At 32.5% G+C, this 23,931-nt stretch overlaps 1 protein-coding gene across 1 annotated transcript in view; it reads left to right on the top strand.

Annotated features, from left to right (window-relative positions):
* Positions 1 to 23,613, top strand: part of LOC132705115 (leucine-rich repeat-containing protein 24-like) — an 80,847-nt gene extending 57,234 nt beyond the window's left edge. Inside the window, exons 2-4 of the mRNA XM_060675548.1 lie at positions 13,834 to 14,738; positions 19,670 to 20,311; positions 23,221 to 23,613. Coding sequence (XP_060531531.1) covers positions 13,896 to 14,738; positions 19,670 to 20,311; positions 23,221 to 23,613 — 1,878 coding nt within the window. The 5' untranslated portion in view covers positions 13,834 to 13,895. The remainder of the gene's footprint in view (positions 1 to 13,833; positions 14,739 to 19,669; positions 20,312 to 23,220) is intronic.
* Positions 23,614 to 23,931: the final 318 nt, after the last annotated feature.

Raw genomic sequence — 23,931 nt, 5'->3', positions numbered from 1 at the left:
AGTTACGGTATTCAGAGATATAGTAAAGCGACCAATTGGTCCCTATTGAGAGACCTGTGCAAATTGTCTGTAATCGGACTGTAATTTACCTGTTTTAAATTGCACAAAATCGGCCACGAATTTTAATGAAATTATAAAATTTATGGACAACCTTTACAAATTTGTTTAAAACCTTTAACTATGTGTCTGAATAGAGTTTAACTTTGAGCCATAACGTTAATATTAGGGAGAGGGAGAATGAGCTAACTGTGCCTCAACAGAGACCTGCTCTTTACGCGCGGGGGTTTACCTATAATGCAGCAAAAAGTTTTTATCGGCATAGACACTTCTTTGCCTTATCATCTTTAAAACTATCTCGGAAGAATATTAAATGCGTGTTATTAGATAAATTAAGTGCTGATTGGGTTTTTTCGTCTTCTAATTAATGACAGAATTATTTTTATAACTAATTACGTTCTCTTTCTTTTGCTTATATTTCATTTTTCTTTGAACCGGCTTCTTTTGTTACAAATTGCATTGTCATAAAGGTGTATAATATAGATTATATAGATTAATTGTGTTGGGTTCACCTTGAGTAGCTGAATTAGTCAGCTATATTTCGCTCTTTGAGAATTTAATATTGTATACTGGGTATTATGTATATCATGTGTCTTAATTTACAATAAAGACTATTATTATTATTATTATTATTATTATTATATTAATATATTAAGTATATTAAAAGAAGTTAAGCTAATATATTCTAAATATTCTAAATGCGCAATTTTCTTTTTCACAGTGGGCTACATTTTCGTATGGCTGCACTCGTCGGCATTGCTTGTAGCTTTAGAATATGTCCCAAAGAAATGGCTTATAACGGTTTTGCAACTTCACTAACTGGTTTATTAATCACTCGTCACTAAAGTTTTATTTCTTAAACTTCTGGTATAATATAATATTGGCTCCCCGTGAAACATCGCCGTCGTGTGAAACAGCAAACAATGCAACGTAGCTGTTCAGTTTCAGCAATTTGCCAAATTAAAACGAGCACAAATGAATTCGCACTCGCAAACCGACTTTATCAAAAAGATTAATAAATCCAATTTGAATATTTCGCGAGGGCTATTTCAATTTCGGGACTTTTCTGTCCACTTATGAATAAAAATAACATAAAAAAAAATAGAAAACGCATTCCCCGGAAAACTCTCCGGACCGTAATAAAACCGACGCGTCGCACAATGAATAAATTTTTTTAAATACCCGAAAACTATTAATATGCAAATACACGCATAACTTGGCAGAGTTTTTATTTGCCGACCGCTGTGTGAAATAAAGCCGTACTACATTCCCGACGTTATAAAGCTGCCGTTTAATTAAAACCGACCTATTTTATTCACCTGTTAAAGCTCGGTCGCATTCTGCACTCGCGTTACCCGTTTTGACTGTACATCGATAAAAATCGCTTTAACAAGTTAATTGTGATTTTTGTTTACATGCCAAACGGACGGGCAATTTATTTCACTGACGGCTGGGGAAATTGCCCCTCCAATTCCCCGTAAACCGCTAAACGTAGATATGCAAGTAGTGTATTACATTCTTGGCTCTACACATCGTTAAACCTATCCAGTTGTCCTAAAGAATACTTGGAATGACTAGGAAAAAGGAGGGCTTAGAAATTCGTGTGAAACATCGGAACGATATTCATTACAATACAAAAATACTTTACATTTCTTTTCGTAGACAATAATCTGTTGTATAGGACAGGTCATTCTTAATACTAACGTCCAGGTTATACACTGTATCATAAACAGTACTGGAAAATACTAAGAAAAATGAGAGCTTCAGAATCCGTCGTGAACATCGAAACTATATTAATTACAACACAACAATACAGTACGTTTCTTTCCATCGACAATAATCTGTTGTGCAGGATATACACTATATCGCAAAGAATATTGGAAAATCCTAAGAAAAATGAGAGTTTCACATTCCGTGGTAAACATCGGAACCATATTCATTACACCACAACAATACGTTTCTTTTCGTCGACAATAATCTGTTGTAGAGAAAAAGTCTTTATTAATACTAATGTCCAGGTTCTACACTATATCACAAAAAATACTGGAAAATACTGAGAAAAATGAGAGTTCCACATTATTTTTTAAAAGTATCACGTTTAATGCAGAAAAAAAGGAGCTACATATAAAATATTACATTTTTTAAAATAATTTCTGTGAATTTTTGGTTTTCCAGCAAAAGATGTATATCATAGCCTTGCGTCAACATTGGCAAAATAAACTTGAATCACGTGTTCAGATATTTGGCACTGATTTTATTTGTTTCAAAACATAACTTTGAGGGTTTACTTTTCATAGTAGTTAAGATTTTTATTAATATATAGGCCAAGATAACTTCTAGTTTTTTAAAAAACGAGGATCTTTTCGTTGTACGATTCATTTGTTTTATTTGTATACCTTTTTGCACGATGAAATCGCATAATCTTCATTTTAGATAGGTTTAGGTAATGAGACTAATCACAGAACAAACTACTATTTGCTTTTTATAAAATGATCATTCTAAAACTGTATAGGAGTTATCTGAAATTAAAGACATCTACAGTGTCAAATTGGTTAATAAATAAGATATAGTTGAATATAATATTTAATACACTCTAAGTAAAACTTTTGATATTATTTTTTAAGTGAATATTTTGAAGAGAAAGCTATTGTTATCTGTTTGTTAAAAAGATTTCCACCAACCAAAAGACCCACAAACAAAACCATATTCTTTTTTATAATAATTAAAAACTTATTATAACCACTATAGAAAGGCAGATTCCCAAGATACGTAAGTAGTTTTATGATGTACATATAATATGACTTGTTGATTTAAATAATATGGAAGGTCGTCAAGTCCACTAAGTTTTAATTTTTTAATTTAGTTAAAGGTAATATAATTTGGACCGATGAATCAATATTTACAACGTCTGCGGTATTATTTAATAGAAAAAAATACGCATTATTGGCCTTCAGAAAATGTGTTTTTCAAGTAACAAGCAGGGGCGAAGTTCCGTGAAAGTGTGGTGCGCAATCTGGAGATCAAGGATTTTAGCACCCACATTTTACCAACAAAATTTAACATCCGTACGATATTTAACCTTATTAAGGAAAGAAATTCGGCCACTTATACATAATAACATTCCCCAAAGGATGCATCCAAATTTAATTTGGCAGCAAGATGACGCTCCTTACCATCGAAGTGCTGCAATCATTCGTTTTTTAAACGAAAATTACAGAGAGTGGATTGGACAAAAGGAACCATCTCCTGGCCAGCGAAGAGTCGAGATTTAACCCCGATGGCCTTTTTTTGCGGGGTACACTGAAAGATTTGGTCAACAACTTTGGAAGTGCAGCAACAAGTACGCGTGGCAATACACTATCTGAATGAAACGATTTACGTCTCAAATGCCATATGCTATTTGGAAATATAGAAATATACTACTTGTATCCTTCAAAACCAAAATTAATTTTACTTGTTAGGAATATGCATTAGTAGTTACTGTTAATTTTTTGTAATCATTTCACGTAGACATTTAATGTATATGTATATATATATGTAATGCACATTAATGTAATATGACTTCTTAACAATGCAATTCCCAGTTTCATATCTTAATAATTTAAATCTTATACCCAGTTTTTAATTTTATCTGCCAATTAAGCCAAAAGTCAGAGACCCGTATTTTGTTATATAATTGAAATTGTTATTAAAGCGGCTATTAGAAAATCCAATAATATACAGGGTGTCGCATTTAAGAAAACTGAGAAAAGTATCATTTTGCGAAACGTGGCAACACCGTGAATTTTAATATAAATAATATAATTTTAATATTAAAATATTTTAAATTTGATCATTGCCTAAAAAAAGCATTATTTAGGTAAAGAAAATAGACGGAAAAAAGTTTACAAAGTTAATACGCAACCCAACAATGATGGTTTAAACATAACCCGAATTCCGAAGATGATCGCTAATAAGTTCGAAACGGTGCATCACAGACCCATACTCATACAAATCGTCGAATTTGTCTTTGAAAGGACTATCCAAAAATGTAATAGAATGAACTTTTGTATTTAAGTTTTTTTTGTAACCACCGTAGATTTCGAGATAAGGTGTCAGCCTGTACATAGATGGAGAAAGATGCATGCTTCATTCATTTTGAAAAAGAATTTGACAAAGTACAACACGAAAGACTCATGGAAATTCTAAAAGCTGTGGGACTTGCAAATCGATATCTTCAGATAATTGCCAATCTTTACAGGAGTCAGACATCACAAATCAAGATTGATCATCCAATATGTGACGAAGTACGAATCAAAAAAGGGGGATGTCAGGGTTGTATTCTCTCGTTACTGCTATTCAATATCTATTCAAATAGGATTTTGGAAAAAGCCCTAGAAAATTGCCCTGAACGAATTTCCGTCAACTATGTAAATGTCAATCTGCAAATCCTACTCGAGCAAGTAGCCCCAAACAGTGCCGCATATGGACTAGAACTGAACATAAAAAAAGACAAATGGATGCTGATCAGCAAGCGCCAAGCAAGGCTTCTGAAATTAATAATAGAAATAACAATCGAAGGCAAAAGAGGACCCGGTCGTCGGTAAAAAACTTGGTGAAGCTCTTCTTATTTTACTTATTCATATAGTTCTCACTATCACTATGTCACTATTTGATAATCAAACAATATTTCCTTTACATTACAAAGTCAAATTTATTGTAATCGAACTTCATAAAAGACCTACGAAAAACACGTATATAACTAGATCTACTTAAAAATTGAAAATATCTCAACCTTCAAAAAGTTCAAACAAAGTATTATATTATATTATTGTAATATCTAGCCAATATTTTTTATTTCTTGAAAATGGCAAAATATAATAATTTTCTTTATAAATTTCTGTGTTACAAGTAAATCAATAGGTAAGAAATTTTAAAATACTGGTAAAAGTAGTTCATATAATAATAATAATAATAATAATAATAATAATAATAATAATAATAATAGTAAAATAAATAATACATATCAAAAATTTGAATGACTTGTGCAGTCACAAAATTTTATGAAATCGTATAACGCATGTTTAACCAAAACAATTGCAAATGACCTCGATTAAAGTTTTCTTTATGATATAATACCTCGAAAAATGTTTATTTATAAAACAAAATCAGGTCATATAATACGCAATAGGTGTATTAATTCTTTTAGCCATTTAAAAAATGTTTACGAATTAACATTAAAAAAACCCAATCATTTAGAAAAATTGGAAAAAATAGAACACCTTGTATAGTCTAAGGTTTCCAAATGTTTCACAAAATGTTCTAAGGGTCCAAATAAGGAAAGGTCTGTAAAGAATAGATTCAAACTGTAAGAGTGAAGTCAATTGGGATCACGTGTCATTTAGTATGACGACATTCAGTTCACTGCTGTGTTTACGTTAGGGATAAGAATGCTTTTAAGCCTGACTAATTTATTTATCGCTTTGTTGGTATTTTCAGGGGGATTTATGTTTAAGAACTTATTATTTTTTATGATTTACTCCAATGTAATAATTTGGATTTGCCTTAACGTTTAAATTGCCAACAGAATCCATTTGAAAAATATCTTTGCAGTAACATCCAGTCATGCAAAGCTGAACTATTTGATAATGATATTATACCGTTTACACTGTTAAATTGTGTTTTAAATTTTAATTTTTAAAATAAGGATTTTAACATGCCTTAAAGTTTTCGCTAGCCCTGAAAGTTGACGTAATCGACTTAAAAGTGAAGTATATTTAAAAAAAGCGGTCTCAGAGTTCGGCTGACTTCTAAACTTCCATCGTTTACTTTTCCCATTAAACTAAACTCTTTAGTAGTCGTTTCATTTTTGTTTAAGAGGATACATGATATTAATCTTGAATTTTCGCATATCGTTTCATCAGGATACCAAATTAAATAATTTCGATGACAGCCACTTTTACAAGAGGAAAAAATTTTAATTACTTAATCAGCATCGGCCAACGGGATATGCATTTGGATGATTTCGGCAAAGGATCGTGTACGCCCACTGCCAAAGAAATAAAAGAAAAATAATAATAATAATAATTCAACCGAGTCTTTGGTATTAAAGTTCAATGCTTTTCGCTTTTCTCTTTATTATTACTAATTCATGTTTTTTTAAAATTCTAGAACGGTTAAAAAAAACATCTTTCTTCTTTACATATATTAACGTCTCTTTATTAAACACGAGCATAATTTTTTGCTTGCTACTTATTGACTAACGGAACATGTAAGTTGCTTTCGACGAGGCACTTATTTGTATAATCTGCTGACCTGCAAAATCCGGGTGTCTAGAATCAGAGAGTTGATAGTGTCGTTGATAGTATCAAATTGTTTTCCGTGACGGTATTAAACAAATTTGCATTATTTACTATTAGAAGCATAAAGTTAGTCTTCAAAACAATGACACCCCGAATCGCAAAATTATTTTTAAAACTTTGTCCTTTAGCGCCATTTCATTTTATCTCCTCGCTAACGCGAGGCAATTTCCATCTCTCCGACGGAATTATAAGCGTTTTGCATGCTAAAATCTTTTGTACTCTAGTCTTTATTTAAAATTTCGAAATGTGTAATTTAATAAAAGTGGGGATATTGTTGGAAACTCGGTAGATTCTTTTTTGTTGGCGTTTTTACTTGAAATTCGTTTGAAAAGTAAAGCGAATGGCGTTGATAGTAAGACGTTTTATATGAAATTCCTCTGTTTGAACTTTCGCAAAAGTTTTAATTACTTTGAAAAACCATTTCGATTTAAGAAGATGTTAAGTAACAGAACTTTCTTTAGCAACTGTGAAGGGTTGCCGAACTGCCGAACTCTCACTGGTAATCTTAAAGCATTTGACACTGATGACACTACTAGAAGGAAATGTCAACTAAAGATTATTTATCAGATTTACAAAGAAATACTTCATGTAAAATGTGCGTCTGTCTGAATCGGGTTGCAAAAACAATATTATATACCCCGATACCATCTAAAAATATTGAAAATTGAGGCCTGTCCAGAATCCAACTTAATTTCTAATCTCATCATCAATTTTCAATGTCTTAAAATTGGATAGAAAGATTTATGAAAAAAGGTGTATAGAAGTGTGTGTGACCGTGACATTCTGATACTCGTGGCCGTTCCTGTGAAATGCCTGTTTTTCATATCAATTCTATTCAGTTAGATCTTTTAGTGTTACACTCACAAAAACACTAGTAATATTTCTATGTAATTGGAAAACAATGTAATATAAACAAGGACTATGCTGACCAAATATTGAATGACAATTATTTGCTTGAATTGTACTAACGGCCACTACGCCTTCAGTCGTCGTGAAGCCAAGTCTTTATTTCAAAATGACACCGACAGATTTCAGGAATCAATCAGAAACGCTTTGCCAGAGTTCGGATTTATTCTCCTTTTGTGTAAATGCAATTACCGACACCACCATCATATTTAAAAAACGCCGCACCGTTCACGCGATTACCATTAAAACCAGACTAAGCCGATGCTCGATGATATCGGTGTGCCCAAAAGCACCGTGAATTTTATTAAATTCGAACAGAACCGATGTGTAATTTCTGCAGCTTTGAAATTCCCTTTACCGACATTTTAAACTCCATTCACTAAATACAATAAAGCGATTTTCCCTTTGTGGAAGAGTGGGATTGCGTTCTTAATCACGAGCGCTACGAGCGGATTAACATAGAGTTGTCGCTATACGTTAAGCTGTATTCTCAATCAATACAAAGAGCGAAATGAAAAGTCGACCGCAACACTTGCTATTAAATGGCATAGTAGAGTCATACTGTAGTCTCAGTTTTACGTGTCCTAAAATTAAAATATACAAAGTTTTGGTAAATTCTTCTCAATCAATATATAGGGCGAAGTCCACCGCAAAACTCGCAATTAAAGGGCATAGTAGATTTATATATTCTCAGTATTCCAGAATAAAGTTTCTTAAAATTAAAATATACAAAGTTTTGTTAAATTTTTAAGGGTCTATTTTTATCTTTGTTCCGGAAAGCAAAATCTTCCGAAACCATATATAGACAATATAGAGGCCATAAATACCGTAAAATTATTACACCTCAGGCAGCTATGACATTTTCGTGAAGTTTGAAATAAATAAAAGATAAGTTAACATTTATTGTTTTGTAAATGTCACTGCTATAATTTATATTCTGGTTCTTGGAAAGCTGTGTTACAAAAACTAAATCTGAGGAATTAAATAGTAAAATTAATGTCGAATTTTGGCCTACGTTTAATACTTTTAAACTTCACGAGTGCTTCCGTCAATCTCGCCTGTTACCGATTTTGTTGTTCTGTTTTAAATTGTAGTGTTTATTAATTTTACAGATCTTACAAAATGGCAACCAGTGCATATGCACTTTACGTCACGTATTAATCGAAACGCTGGACGTGAGATAATATTATATAATAAAAATAATGTCGTATAAGCCTAGACTACCCAACCACTTTGTTTTTTATTTAAAAGCTCCAGCTTCATAGGAAGGGAGTTATAAGGCTTATGTTCAAGTCAAGTGATTTTTATGTTTATTGGTATATTTTTGGAGGTCCTTTTTTCAATAAACGCCATATTTTGCTCTATCACGTCATTTTTTTATAGCACTCTATTATATCTTAAAAAGGTTATTTTATTATTATGACATTAATGTTTGTTTCATCTTAGGCATGATTTTTAAATGAATTGATTTTTATGAAATTATATGTGTAATATTAGATTTCTCTGTAAAGCAACACAGTTGGCGCAGAAGCGTCAATCCAGCGTTGTAACGTGCTTATGCGCAGCTTGGTTCTATTGATCGCCGCGCTAGTGTCTTCGCGGCGGTTGTCTTCATTGTTGCATATTTCTAGTATTCTAGATATGGAAAGAAGATATTGTGTTAACCATCCAAATAACTTTTGCTATATCTGAAGTAGTTATGTCGTAGTAAAGTACTACGCTTATTTTGATGTAAAAATTGGCTGGCAATTCCTGGGCGCCTCATACTGTTTGTTCCGTTTGCGTTGAAGCATTATGAAACTGGCCAAAAAAAAAGGAAGAAATGTTTACGCTTTGGTATCCCCATGGTATGGTTAGAGCCTAGGAATCATGATTGTTATTTTTGTTCGTCTGCATGCTTTAGGTGTGAGTGGGATAGTCGAGATAGATTAGCCTTCTAGAACAAGCCTTACACCTGGTAGCAAAAAAGTATAAAGAGCTTAGTTGATCCCAAAAAAAGTTTTACTGCATCTTCTTCATATCAAACTTGACTTGATGAGACAGTTTGTTAAAGCCCTAGACAAAAATGGACAGTGATGCCAAAAGAAGGTATTTTTGTTGGGTGGCAGATAAAAGCATTATGCAAGACAAGAATTTCAAAAAACAATGACCAATATCGAGAAAAACGCCGGAGTTTCATTTATAAAGTTAATTGATAAGTTTCTTGGGAACCCTAATAACGAATAATATGTAATATTTCCTGTTTTCACAATTGAACTATTTTCCTGGCATTCTTGGAGCACTTAGCGAAGAACAGGGAGACCGGTTTCACCAGGACATTACGGAAATGAAACGGAGATACCAAGGCAGATGGGGCATAACCATGATGGTGCTCTACTGCCGCATGTTAAAACGGGATATGCCATTAAAAACAAACAGCCGAATGTCCGGACAACGCAGCTTTCTGGCGAAAAGGCGAAGATTTCACTCAAAAAAGTCTGAGTAAAGTTTCTGTTTTCCACCTTTTTGAACTAGGATTCCACTTTTTTAGTGAATAAAAAAATAAATTATTTTAGAAATATCGTTTTTGTTTAATTAATATTTGCAAAAAAAGATTACGTAATACAAATAAATGCATTGAATGTTTGAAATTGTATAAAATCAGTTTTCAAAATAAAAACATCCGTCAAAAAGTTTAATTTTGTAGATATGTGTTATTAAACAAATGAGATTAGTCAGTCAGAAAACCCGTCGTAGGCTGCTATGCAAAGATTGTGCATTTACTTGTGCTGAAATATTTAAGGTATTACCTCAAAGTATTAGAAGTAGGTCAGATGATAAAACAAACTCTTCATGACTGCATATTTTAAACCAATTTCAGGTTACGTCAATAGTGATTATTCAGGCATTTGAGGTATATTCATTAATCTATTTATTGACCGTAGCCTTGTAAAGTGTCAGAAGAACAGTGTTTCTTAGCACTGTCGGCTTTTATATTTGTGATATATTTGTTTTATATATGTGTGCAATTGCGACATTGGTATTTTTAAATAAATATAATAAAAATAAAATAACCAAATTAACTGGCAGTTACGCAAATTTATAGTTGGTTATGTGATTTATCAACATACGTGAGGCCTCTATATTATTAAACCTAGAGCTATCGCGTTTGTTTACGATTTCGTAGGGGCACTTTTTTTTATTAAAACTGAATAAGCTCAACGAAATTTGAATACATATTCTCTTCTTCTTTGATTAAATATTTTTTTATGCAATTCAAAGTAAATAAAGTGAAATATTATTTATTAGTCCGTTTGAAATATCCATGCAATTTTAAGAATTTACTTACACTCTGTATGAAAAACCACGAAACAAACTGCCAGGTTTGTCCCCAAAATATTGTCCCGGCTCTGATTTTAATTTGCATTAATGTAATTAATGTACAGGTGGGCTTGTACTTTTTCTCAGGAACCACTGATTTTAGAAGAAAAGAGTTTATACAAAAGTTTTATGGTTTAAATTAAATTTTAAATATATTTATTTTTTATATATACAGGGTGCCCGATAAGTGCTGGACTGATATTGGTTTTTAAATTTTAAACGGAACATCCGATATATTTTGATATTTTTAGAATCCTTGCCAAAAATAAAGGTAAATTCGAATTTTGTGTAGTTTAAATAGAAATTGAGGTTATATATTTTTTATGTAAAATTATGTTCTTAGTAAATAAGGTCTTTCACGGCTGGCAGTAATGACTACTTGATCAAATTTTACATACATTTTTAGAAGACTTCCTTCTAACGATCTGTTTTAAATAAACGGACATTTTTTTAAAATTTCAACTTGCAGCATTCATTTTTTTTTAAATAAGACGCCTATGTTTTTAATATTTTTTCTAGAAGAGGGTCAAAATACCTATAATTTGGTATTTGTTCTATATCCTATATGTCCTATACCTTAATCTAATCGTTTTCGAAACACTGACACCTAATTATTTTAAAGAATTTTAAAAAAGCATATAATTCTTATTTTTTAATTATTTTTAAGAATTCTTGCAACGGGTGATGGTTTTTTTTGTAAGTAAGGTAATTTAGAGGAGAGTTTAGGAAATTAAAACGTCATCAGTTTTTATATCGTCAACAATGTAAAATAAAATGTATAAATATGATAGAAGTTTAAAAATTTATAGCAAGTAACGGTAACAAGTAAAAACAACAAACAATAGTAACTGTGACAATTAAAGTAAAAACTAAGCTAAAATAATGTAGAAAATCTACAGTAGGTTTTCCCCCATTTTGAATAATGTACGTCATATAAACAACCTCTATATGGTTTATAGCATTCGACACAAAATCAGTCTTATTTAGTGGGACTACAGCTTCTCTAATACACCTTCGGAGTTCACTTAGCGTCTTTACATACCATATATTTAATTGTCCCCATAAAAAATATCCAATAGGGTAAGATCTGGACTTCGAGGTGGCCACCACATGTTTCCATTTTGTCCTATCCAAAGATTGTAATTCTGATTTAAAAATTCAATGATATCGTTTCCTTGATGGTACGGAGCGCCATCTTGCTGCCATATTAATTGAGCACGTTCACAAGCCAGTATTTCGTGTATTTCATTTCTGGGCATATTTAAATATCGTCTAAAGTTTAAGTTTTCATTAAAGCAAATTGGCCCTATGATTGGTATATTCCGCACCACACTTTCACAGATCGTCTACCTTGTCGTTTTACTTCCAACACACTTGTCTTATTATCATCACTACACTAATGTGTGTTTTTCTGATTAAAAATTGTGGCTTTTTTATGAAAAATCGGTCCAAATTATATGACGCATGGGGTTATGAACTAAATGCATGTCCATTAAAATATTGCAGTCATATATTGCGTCATAGTCCCGTTCGTCTAGTTATTTTTACTCCAACGGGGCTTAAGGGGTGGAGGATTCTGGTATATTCTCAAAATATAATGGTATATCTAACTGCTTCTCCTCTGTTAGAACTTGTCGTGGTCATTTTTTGGACGTTGGGCGAGGACTATCATCTTGCCTAAACTTTGCATAAATTTTTCGAAATAGCTTTTTCTCTGGAATCCGCCTTACAGGAAACTATCTTTGTTACTCTCTAAAAGTCAAAGCTCGACTTCTCGAATACGATAAAAAACATTCAAGTACATCTGTTTTTTCTTGCACCGTACACATTTTTAACCTAAGTAATAATAATATTTCTTGATTAAAAACACATCTGCCAAACTCTGACTCTTAATTATAAAGTCACTTAAAACAATTATAAACACTTATTTGGTTACCACAGACTACTACGGTAAATAGTAAGTTTTATAATAAGATTATTATGCTCTATAAAAAATCGTTTTTTCGTTATTACTGAAAACTGTATTTGAATATGCGAAATCTTAATAAATCGTCCCAAGATGAAATTCTTGTGTATGTCAGAATGTTTCGCCAGCGAGTTTATTCCTAAAAATTTAGAAAATCAATAGATACCAAATTATAGGTACGCTGTGCGCTTTGAGAAAAAATATCAAAAACATGGGCGTCTCATTGAAAAAAATTAATACTGCAAGTTGAAATAAAAAAAAAATGTCCTTTAATTTAAGATCCCCTGTATAATTTTAAAATGCCTAGTCATCGCAGATCAATAGAAGGAAGTATAAAAAAGTTTGGTCAAGTAGTTATTACTACCATATCCACTAGGAACGTAATTTTGCATAAGAAAATATATAATCTCAATTTCTGTCTAAGAATTCCAATAAGTAGTTTTTATAAAAGTTTCTTTTATTTTTGGCAAGGATTCTAAAAATCTCAAAATGTATAGGATGTTCCGTTTAAAATTTAAAAACTAATGTCAGTCCAGCATTTATCGGACACCCTCTATATAATTTTAAAATTTAATTCAAACCATAAAAATATTGACCAAAATGTTTAAATTTTGGAAACAAGTAAATATTCAACTATCTTTAGGAAGCAACAATATGCCTAATTTGATTTTCGAAAATTGGAAATTTTGAAACCATACGAAACTTTCATTTTCAATTGTAGTTTTCTGTAAAAGTCAACGTAACTACAAAATTGGACAATGAAATTTATGACTAGAAAGCTTTTGCTACCAAAACTAACCAACAAATGTTTACTTTTTGATGACAACGCTAATTTGCGTTTTGGCTTAATTTGTTGATTGATGATAAATACTAAATTAAATTTAGTTAAGTTAATTAGTTAAAAACGTTTAGTTGTCCCTAATAAACCCACACAGCCCATCAGACATAACTGCTAGAATGTGCGGTGCTTAGTCTGATGAGGTGGCAGAGCTTACCATCTTCTGATTCAACGTCCCAAATATAATTTAAACGCACGAAACAATATACTTCGGGCACATTTTCCGAAATTATCAAATTAAATCGCGCACCGTTAAACAACACGTAACTGAAACAAAAGCGAAGCATTATCCCGCCTTCGTCAATGAATGAGCCTCAAATATTCCCCCGCCATAAATTGTAAACAAAGTGTCTCTTTTGTTGCAGGAAAGAGCAAAGCTGCCGGCCGTTTACGTCATGGGACATTACCTCCTCATTCAGCCCTTAAAATGAATTGCGTTACCCGCGAAACAGTGCTTTTGTTTCTGCTGGCCGTAACTTGCTGTAAGGGATGTCCACATACTTGCGTCTGCAAGTGGCGTAGCGGAAAACAAACGGTCGAATGTATCAAGAAGGACCTCTTGGTTATCCCTTTGGGCATTGAGACAGATACTCAAGTATTGGACGTCTCACAGAACAACCTCCGTGTCCTCGAGAGCGAGAAATTTCTTCGAATGAACTTGACTAACCTACAAAGGATTTATTTAAGCCGGTGCAGTATCACAGTAGTCCACGAAGCTGCCTTCAAGGGACTTACTAATTTAGTAGAGCTCGATGTCTCCAACAACCTACTCGAAACTATTCCGACTGGGAGCTTTCTAAGTTGTCCGTCACTAATGCGACTCACGCTAAGCGGGAACCCAATAAGGCATCTGCCCAAGTTGGCGTTTAATCATTTAAGTTACCTGACTACGCTGGAACTCGCAGATTGTCAAATCTCCGTGGTTAATGAAGCTGCGTTCGTTGGCCTCTATAGTCTGGAATGGCTGCATCTGTCGGGAAATAAATTAACGACTTTCCCGGTAGGTAAAAGGTTTCCAAACTCCTTAAAAGGCGTTACTCTGCAAGACAATCCGTGGCACTGTGACTGTCATATTCGCGACTTTTATGACTGGCTGATTAAGGAGCAAGTGCCCATGATCGTGGAACCGGTTTGCATTCTTCCAAAAAAGTTCTCCGGAGAATTTATTAGGGGAGTAGCCAAAGGCGATTTGGCCTGTGTGCCTGAAGTGTCACCAACTTCTTTTTATTTTGAAGTCGAAGAAGGGAGAAATATATCCTTGTATTGCGAGGTAAGCTTTTAATTTTCCCAAATCAAAATATGTGTAGTGCTTTTTAGAAATATTAGTTTACGTTATCAGCATCAGGTTTTGTTGACAATAATACACAATAATAATGGTTGTTATGGAAACTAATGGGCTGTCTACATTTCGGCAAACTAACTTCCATATACACTTTAACAAGATTGGGTGCAAATTTCTTGTATATTTTGCGCAAATGAAATAATATATTTACAAAATATTAAAAAACTTAACAAATTGTATTTCTACAATTTTTTGACAAAACACTGCTTCTTGCCTAAGACGTTTTTTTCAAATTTCTTTGAATTTATTATAAATAAACCCGAACAAAATTTTTCATATTCTATTAGTTTACTAGAATCTAAATTAATAAACATGCTGCGTCGTTCATGTAGAAGCGGCCTCACAATTGAAAATGTATTTCCACTTATGAAAAAATTATATATATATATATATATATATATATATATATATATATATATATATATATATATATATATATATATATATATATATATATATATATATATATATATATATATATATATATATATATATATATATATATATATGTGTTCGAAGTGTTTTCGGAGCGCGAGCATTGAAGATGCCAAGTGAGATTTTGGCGAAACGTCTGCAGGATTCCAGTCGGATGCAAGATTTGCAGGATTCCAGTCGGATGCAGGATTCCAGTCGGAGTTCAACGAGCGAACGGATGATATCCCGGAATATAGTGTCATCACATTTTTCCATCCGTGAATCAATACGTGAGAATATATATATATATATATATATATATATATATATCTTGGACAGCGTCACCTTCGTATGTCCTTCCCAAAGCCCGCCATATAGCGTCAATACACTTGATAAACATTAGGGCGTCAGTGGTATACGTTTTTCCATATACTTATTCGCTTTTAAAGTGTCACCAGCGTTGCCGCATTTGTTCTTGCAATAAGTGCCTAAATTTTTTAGATATTCTCGACGTTCAACTTGTAACGTATTTATATGAGTTTCACTTAAAAAATCCCTCCGCATAACATTGTGGATTAGAGTTTTTCGAGTCCGTAAGAGATTTTCATTTTTTCGTTTTGGAAGCATTTCAATTTTTTTTACGAATTTTTCTAATCTATTTGTCAAAAGGAAAGAGTTGATATTTTAAGATGAAAAACGGTATAAAATTTTTAGAATGTTTGAATGTTTTAGAACCACAGAGTGTTGAAAATGAAATGTAGCAAAAATAAATAATTTTTCAAAGAAAATTCCACAAACTACAACATTCTATTGACTTCTTCCGAGTTTAACTGAAACTGGCTCATATTTTATTTACTCTATACCTGCTTATATATTGTTTGAGGGTTGGAGAAATTGAAGGAAGGGTATGACCAAACTTAATTTGGTCTTTGACTGATAGAAGAGATTTTTGGACATGTGGTAAATCTAGTTTTGACTTCATATTTCTTAAAAACTTTTGATATGTTATCAGTAATTTTTTGAATGTGAGAGTCCGAAAGCAACCCTACACTTGCCGTTGTTGGTGTTCCTTACAACCAAAACATCCCTGGCCACATGTTAAAAGTTAAGAAATATAACGTGAAATCCGGTAAATCGGGATTAACATTTTTAAATTTTATTTAAAATTTTCATTCTGGAATTCGGACATCCAATTTTTGGGTTTTATTTAGATTTATAAACATTACTTTTTATAGCTGAATAGCTCACTTCAAACAACACAACAATCGAAAAATATAATTTTTAAGAAACACTGCGAATAAGTATTTAATATAGTTATTAGTTTTTGGTTTTTGAAATGAACGATTCAGTAATTCGACACGTTTCAGTTATCTCAGGTGGTTTGTAATAAATGCACCAAAAGCCAATCCTAAATTAAACTCGCAAAAATAATGATTTTGAGCCAAACGTGCTCTAGGAAAATGTCGCTCACTGAGTGTTAAAGTTTAAAGTTTAGTTATCGACAGCAATTTTTAAAATATCGACAAGAAAGGTGAATAAGATCATATTCCTGTTTCTAAGATGATATGTAGAGAATTTTAGTTACAGTTAAGTGGTATAATGACGTTGTTTTATCACTAATCTCCACAAAAAATCGGCAACAATGCTGTGTTACTAACTTTTATTATTAATTTGATTTGGTGATACAATTTACTAACAAATATTTTTATTATCTCTATGGCATATTAATCAGTTGAAGTAAGTTTTTATTCAGTTTTAAAAAATATCTTTTACTTTAACTTATGCAAGTCAACGCTAATATCAATGTGAATGTGTTCATTTCTTCATTGACGATTGAAAAGGGGAGAAAAAACTAATAGTGAATTGCGTTTTGGAACAGGTCCAGCTTGCCGGAAAGCCGAAAGAACGCTCGGTCGTACCTGTCGCGTACTTGCGGATCGTCCTAACGGAGCACGGAACATCCGACCCAAAAAACGCGACAGGTACAGGATGGAAACAAAATTCCATATATATTTAAAACATCTGAATTTTAGACAAACGTTTTGAAACAATATATTACAATAATTAATCCACACACACAAGTAAAATACCGCTTTCAATTGCTTTTTAACGCATTAATTACGGACCACCCTAGATGGCAAATTACACTATTTATAAACTATTTTGTAATTGTACTAATTGACTTTTTTAATTTATGTATTATTTTATGATAACTACCATATTTTTGTTCCTCATTAATTTAATGTGAATGCTTATAGAAAAAGAATTATAAAGGAATTATGTGGCATTCCGTGGGAATCAAGTGGAATCAAGAAGAATTTTGGTGTACACATAAAGATTTTAAAATATATTTTTCAATATCTTGAAACAGAATAGAAAAAATTGTTCCATTTTTCCTGTCATTAGCGTTTGGTCTATTATGTTTTGCATGCCATTCCAATCCGTATAAAATATTCGCTAACAAATTATTTTTATTTTTAATATATTAACACAACGTCAAATGTCATTAATTATTATATATGTCACCTATAGAAAATAAGATTATTTTGAAAAATATCGAAATTACGATCGAAACGTTAATAAATATTTAGAAGAATCACATTAATTGTTTTCGAGAGCCCGAATACCCAAGAGAAATTGAAGAAAAAAAAAAAAAAAAAAAAATATATATATATATATATATATATATATATATATATATATATATATATATATATATATATATATATATATATATATATATATATATATATATATATATATATATATATATATATATATATATATATATATATATATATATATATATATATATATATATATATATATATATATATATATATATATATATATATATATACACAAAATATTGAAATTTTACCTTCTACATTAATTATATTGAAATATTTTAACGTAAATGTCCAGATTGGGCGCCGCTGAACGCACCTTCTTCGTACTGAATGATAACTATTCACCAGCTCAATAGGATTGATGGAAGCAAACGCTTCTCGAGTAGCTTGCCCTAACTATGCTTTGGATCTTCAAATATAAGAACTTTTAATCTCCTCCTTAAAAAATATCTAGTGGAGTTACATCACACAATCTTGCCTCGCAGGCCAGAGAATGGGGCCTCTAGTTCCAATCCAACATTGTCCAAAGCAGGGCAACCATCTTGCTGATAATAAATACTCCTTCCAAGAATTAATGGCAAGTCTTCCAAAAATGGATCAACACATGTCTGCAATATATTTATATAACCATCCGCTGTTAGATTTTCATTAAAAAAATAAGGTCTGTGCCCCAGCGATAAGAATTCCATCTGTTAAATATTCCGGAACAGCCAATTCTCGCTTCATCACTCCAGACAATAGATAATTGAAAATTAATGTTCTCATTGTACTTGCCGATAAACCAATTGCAAAATTGTATTCTTCTACCGGCATCCCGTTCATGTAAATGGTGGACTTTCCTGGTGCGATATGGTTTGAATGTTTTTTATACTAGTCAAAACGTTAGTTTTTTTAGTATTTTTCGCGTCAACTAGTGTCCTCAAGGATATGCTCGGTTCTTCCAATACTTCTCCAATTATGTTCACATCCAGTATTTGCTATTCTTTTGCTGTTCTGATTCGATTTTCCGTTGGATTTTTGAAACTTGAGTAATTGGTTAAATTATTTTTTAAACGTCCGAAATATTCGACAGCTATATACAGGGTCTACTAAACAAAAATAAATAACAATAAACAAAAAATGCTTATGTTTCCGCCTTTTTGCATCACAGATACCAACAAATCTATATGGCTGAAAAGGGATCGGGGTATTTTTAAGATCATAGCCAATAACAATTGCCATATAAAATAAGAAAGTTGTATTCATTTATAAGAAAACGGAGAACTGTAGAAAAAATGTAAGAACGCAGTTGCGCCTAAAAAATGCCCTAATAATGTTTTTATCCGAATGCAAAATTTTCATAACCAAAAATATTATTTGCAAAGGGTCGAAAATTGAGCAACGCTCTATAACTCAGTTGGTGGCGAAGATATTGCCATGCGATTTTAAAAATTAAATGTTTCTCAAAAATCGAGCCTTTGACATGTCAGTCGATTTTACTCTATCTAGTTCAGAAATAGATTTTTCCTGTTAAAACACTCCAATTACGCATTGTTATCCATTGCTATATAAAAATATAAATATTTTGAAAACGGCTTTAAATACAGAAAATGAACAATAATACTTTTTACAAAAATACTTGAATTATTACAGTAAGTAAATTTCATAATATACAAAAAGAATATGATTACACCACATAATTTCTCATCCCTAAAATTCAAATTTTGGTACCTATATTTTTATTTCATATAATCGAAATATTCGCTTTAAATTATTAATAATACATCCTTGACCCTTGACGTGGTTACCTAAACGGATTTTATATTTCACTTACAGATTAACTCAATTCCTTCGTCAAGGGTGTCATGGTGGTTTGAAGGGCAACTGATCCAAAACAACACTCGCGTAGGCCCTGATTTCCACGTTGTCTACTATATAGAAAAGGGAGAGGAAGAAAAACACAGCGAGCTTTTCATCTACAACACCGACGGCCAAGACAACGGTACATTCCACTGCGTCGCAGATAATTCCGCTGGGACATCGTCTGCAAACTTCACCCTCAGAATACTACTCAAACGCGTCGAAGTCGCCGAAGTGGTGGAAACGTACCCGTTAGAGTATTTACCTATTGCCCTTGGTACGGGGTCGGTGCTATTGATTTTTCTCGTGATTGTGCTGGTTGTATGCGCGACAAAGTGTATCAAGGTGAGAAAGAACCGACTCAAGTGCACATCTGATGAGTTTCCGGAGAAATCGAACATGAAACCCACCGTGAAGCGAGAGGCTGACTTTGAGTCGGTTAAAGCTGATCAAGAAATTAACGCGCTGCGTTGCCATCAAGTACAGGAACAAAACCCCGATATAATTAATGGAGTTAAGGAGACTAGACTCCGGGATAGAGTTCGAAGTGGCGGGACGTATAACTTGTGTTTATTAGATTCGCGTCTTTGTGCGAATGCGACAGTAAATAGGGAAGAGGTAAGCGGCTTACTTGAGTTAACATGTTTATGATACGGTGTAATGCTTTTATCTGGAAATTTGAATGTTTGGAAAGCTAGCAAATAGGCTTTTACGACGTAAACAAAACTGCTTAGTTTATCGGATTATCTACACTTTCGTATCTAATTTCTAAATATATACAGGGTGTGAAATAAATGTTCCATAAACGAAAATATTCACAGAGATATAATAACAATAATAACAATAATAATAATAATAATAATAATAAATGCCTTTTATTGTGTAATGCATCATCAACAAGAGTATATTACAATAAATTTATCACGACAACTCTCGCGCAGTCAGCTTAAAAGCTACTCTACTGAACCGGACTTTGGCATGTTTAACCAAGACTTTTAACTTTAGACATTACGCATTCGAGCAATTTATAACAATAAATTGTTTAAGCTTTTTAGGGTCAGTAACTATATAAAAAATCATCCTATAAAAACCATAAACCGTTTACAATATGACAATGGTATTGTTGGGTCGTACCGAATTTGACACATTTTTTTTATGTGTATTTAAAAGTTTTAACCTTGAGACTTAAACAGTGTTTGGGTATTGAATTGTAACAACGTACTACGTTATACGAAAAGGTACTACGAGACATGGCGGTCTGATGGTGGGGCATTGTAGATTTAATAGTACTTCTAATATTTAAATTATGTACGTTATAACGAAATATTAATCGATCATGAATAGAGGTGGGAGCAAGGGGTTCGTTAATAAATTTAATTAAAAAACAACTAAAATGTAAATCTCAACAAGCATCCATTCTCAGCCAATTTATATCGCCATAAAGATGAGAAATATGATAAAATTTTCAGATCCTAAAGACAAAACGAAGACATGAATTTTGAACTCTTTGTATTCGCGTACGACTTTGATGATCCAAGCAAATGGCGCATAAGTTTCGTGTCAAACTTTTGCCTATTATAAGCCTGTTATTATAAAGCATTTTTATTATAAAGCGTTTTTTGAAAATAGATTTTATATGCTCCTTAAACCGAAGCTGAGTATCCAATACAACCCCCAGATTCTTTGTACTAGTTATAAATTTTAATTTAGTGTCATTAACTTTAATGTTAAGACTACCGGCTAAAGGCATACTTTTGTTTTTACTTCCGGAAATCATGGCGCATGATTTCGTAGGGTTTAATTTGAGGTTGTGGTCACTATAAAGGTCACTTATAATACGTACATCACGATTTATATTAGACTTTCGCCTCAACATAGTCGTAGGCAGCAAAACAGAGCTGCATGTCATCGGCAAATGTTTGCACAGAATGGAGTTCAAAATGTCAATAGTGTAAACTAAAAAGAGGAAGGTCCCTAAAATGGAGCTATCTGTAAACGTTTATAATATAAACAAACTGTTTTTTTCTGACCTGTTCACCACCGTGTTTTCCTTAAATTAATTTGAGAATTGTCATCTTCAGTATTAAGGAGCATCCCGTATATATTTTGAATATACTGAACGATTGAACGATTTGAGATCGCATTTTGCAAGTTTTTTTTAAATTTTCTAAAATATGTTCAACCCCAATGAGAAATGTGCCATAAGTTTATGAGATGTTGCTTCTCTTCTCTCCAAAAATTATATTTTATTTTAGGTATTCGTGCTATTTGGTAGTTCATGGCCGTACCTTTCCTGTTATTCTAATAATACTGGATCGTAAGTTATTCTTCTGACCGTTGTCTGATTAGAAGTATACACATGTAGGTTACAAAGAAACTGCGATACTAAGAACTACAAATCAATGAGATGTTTGTTACATTCCCTTACGATTATAGACTTACTAGAATGTTAGAAAGGTCAAAAGACTATGCTCTCTCTTATGAGATACGAACGATTGCAATTCAAATATTTCTATGGACTTACATGCACGTATTTCCTCAGAAAGGGGCCATGAATATATATGCGTGTATTAAATAAAGCGTATTGTTTTGTTAATAATGTTTAAAACGTGAAAAAATATATTCAAATGTGAATAGGGCAGATGCCATGCATCTCGCAAAATTATATCGAGCAAATGTGTATAGAACATCGACTCCCTTTTTCCTTTCTCCCCTCTCGACGTCGCTTCTTTCCACCTAACCCCACAATACACATAGCGGAGAAGGTAAAATGATAAGGCCATTATAAGGCGTTGGGATGAGAAGCAAGGAATTTTTAGGTATCAAGACGGTTATTTTTGTGTAAAATACTTCACAAAATAGATATACACCTTACAGATTGATGGCAAAAATGTGATTACCCCATTATATTTTAACAAAAGAACTCTTTAAGATACGTAGACATAAATCAATTTTAAAGAAATTGATATATGTATTTGTTAAACGTCATTGCAAAATGATTTATGATCACAACATCTGGATCAGGCAAATATGACGTTTTCAATTCAAAAAGTTGTAAGAATGCAAAAAATTGACTAGTAACAGTAGTGCTAATTATAAACAATACTATCATAATTTTCTAAATTCAACTAAAACTATTTAGCGAAAATTGCTTTATGACCATGGAACAAATATCCTGTTCCCCTTCTATTTAAAAATGAAAAAAGTACTTAAGTTTTGGATTTGCTTTTAAAAATAAATCTTCACAATATACAATACACACATACAACCCTTATCCCGATACAGTTATTCAGAGCGCTGTATAAGGTACAGTTACTAGATTTTCGATAAGTTATCCAAATAGACTTTCGAAACGTCCGTATACGTAGAAAGGGCGAGGAAATTTCTCTTTAAAAATGAGTGAGAGGTCCCACAAAAGTGTCGAAAATGTACAGGTTTTGGTAAACTGTTTGGAATAGCAGTCAATAATTATAACAATTTCATTTTGTTATCATTATTATTATTATTATTATTATTATTTGTTTCAGTACTTCCCCAAGATGTACAGGACGCTACCTCACCGGCGATATCAACCTAGTCTAATGCCCCTGCACACTCGGCGGTATTTATGTGACGATTATCCAATCACTACAAGCACCACCCTGTTCGCATGTTCATCGACAGACAAAAGTTACTTCGACAATTTCGCTATCGACGTGCGATACACTGCCGAGGGATACCCCGTGAAACCCGTTTCCCAAAGTGATACGACACCGGGCGGAGAAGAACATTCCGCATCGCAGGTAGAATTACTGGATAGTTTTAATGAAGTAGGTTCGAGTGAAATCGCGTCAGAGGAGACAAGGTTCGTGACGGTTCACCCGCAAACCGTGTGCAGCCAGGTTTGTGCGGAAAGTGATAAAAACGACGTAGAATTGTGAAGTTTATGATTCTGAATTATTTTTGTAACATATATAAATTTATCCAATAAAAATTTAAAGTTGAAATCTACAGAATTTGGGAGACGAAAATCGCCTTTACTTTACATTCATTTCCATATAGAAGTGAAGATTTTAATTATCTCTCCAAAATCAGAGGTATGCTGCAAAGTCCAATAATAAGCTCTTTTCTCAATACATGTTTTGTGTGTTTAAGAGGCCATCAATCATCATTACTTATTATGGATGGTGGAAACTACAAATTAAAAATAGCGATTCAAATGAATGTCGGTATGAGAGAAAGAAACAATCGTAACCTGA

Source organism: Cylas formicarius, unplaced genomic scaffold, assembly GCF_029955315.1.
Source record: "Cylas formicarius isolate icCylForm1 unplaced genomic scaffold, icCylForm1.1 PGA_scaffold_7__23_contigs__length_41026272, whole genome shotgun sequence".
NCBI classification, from domain to species: domain Eukaryota; kingdom Metazoa; phylum Arthropoda; class Insecta; order Coleoptera; family Brentidae; genus Cylas; species Cylas formicarius.
The sequence above is the reverse complement of the archived record's forward strand: the minus strand, read 5'-3'. Positions and strand labels throughout refer to the sequence as shown.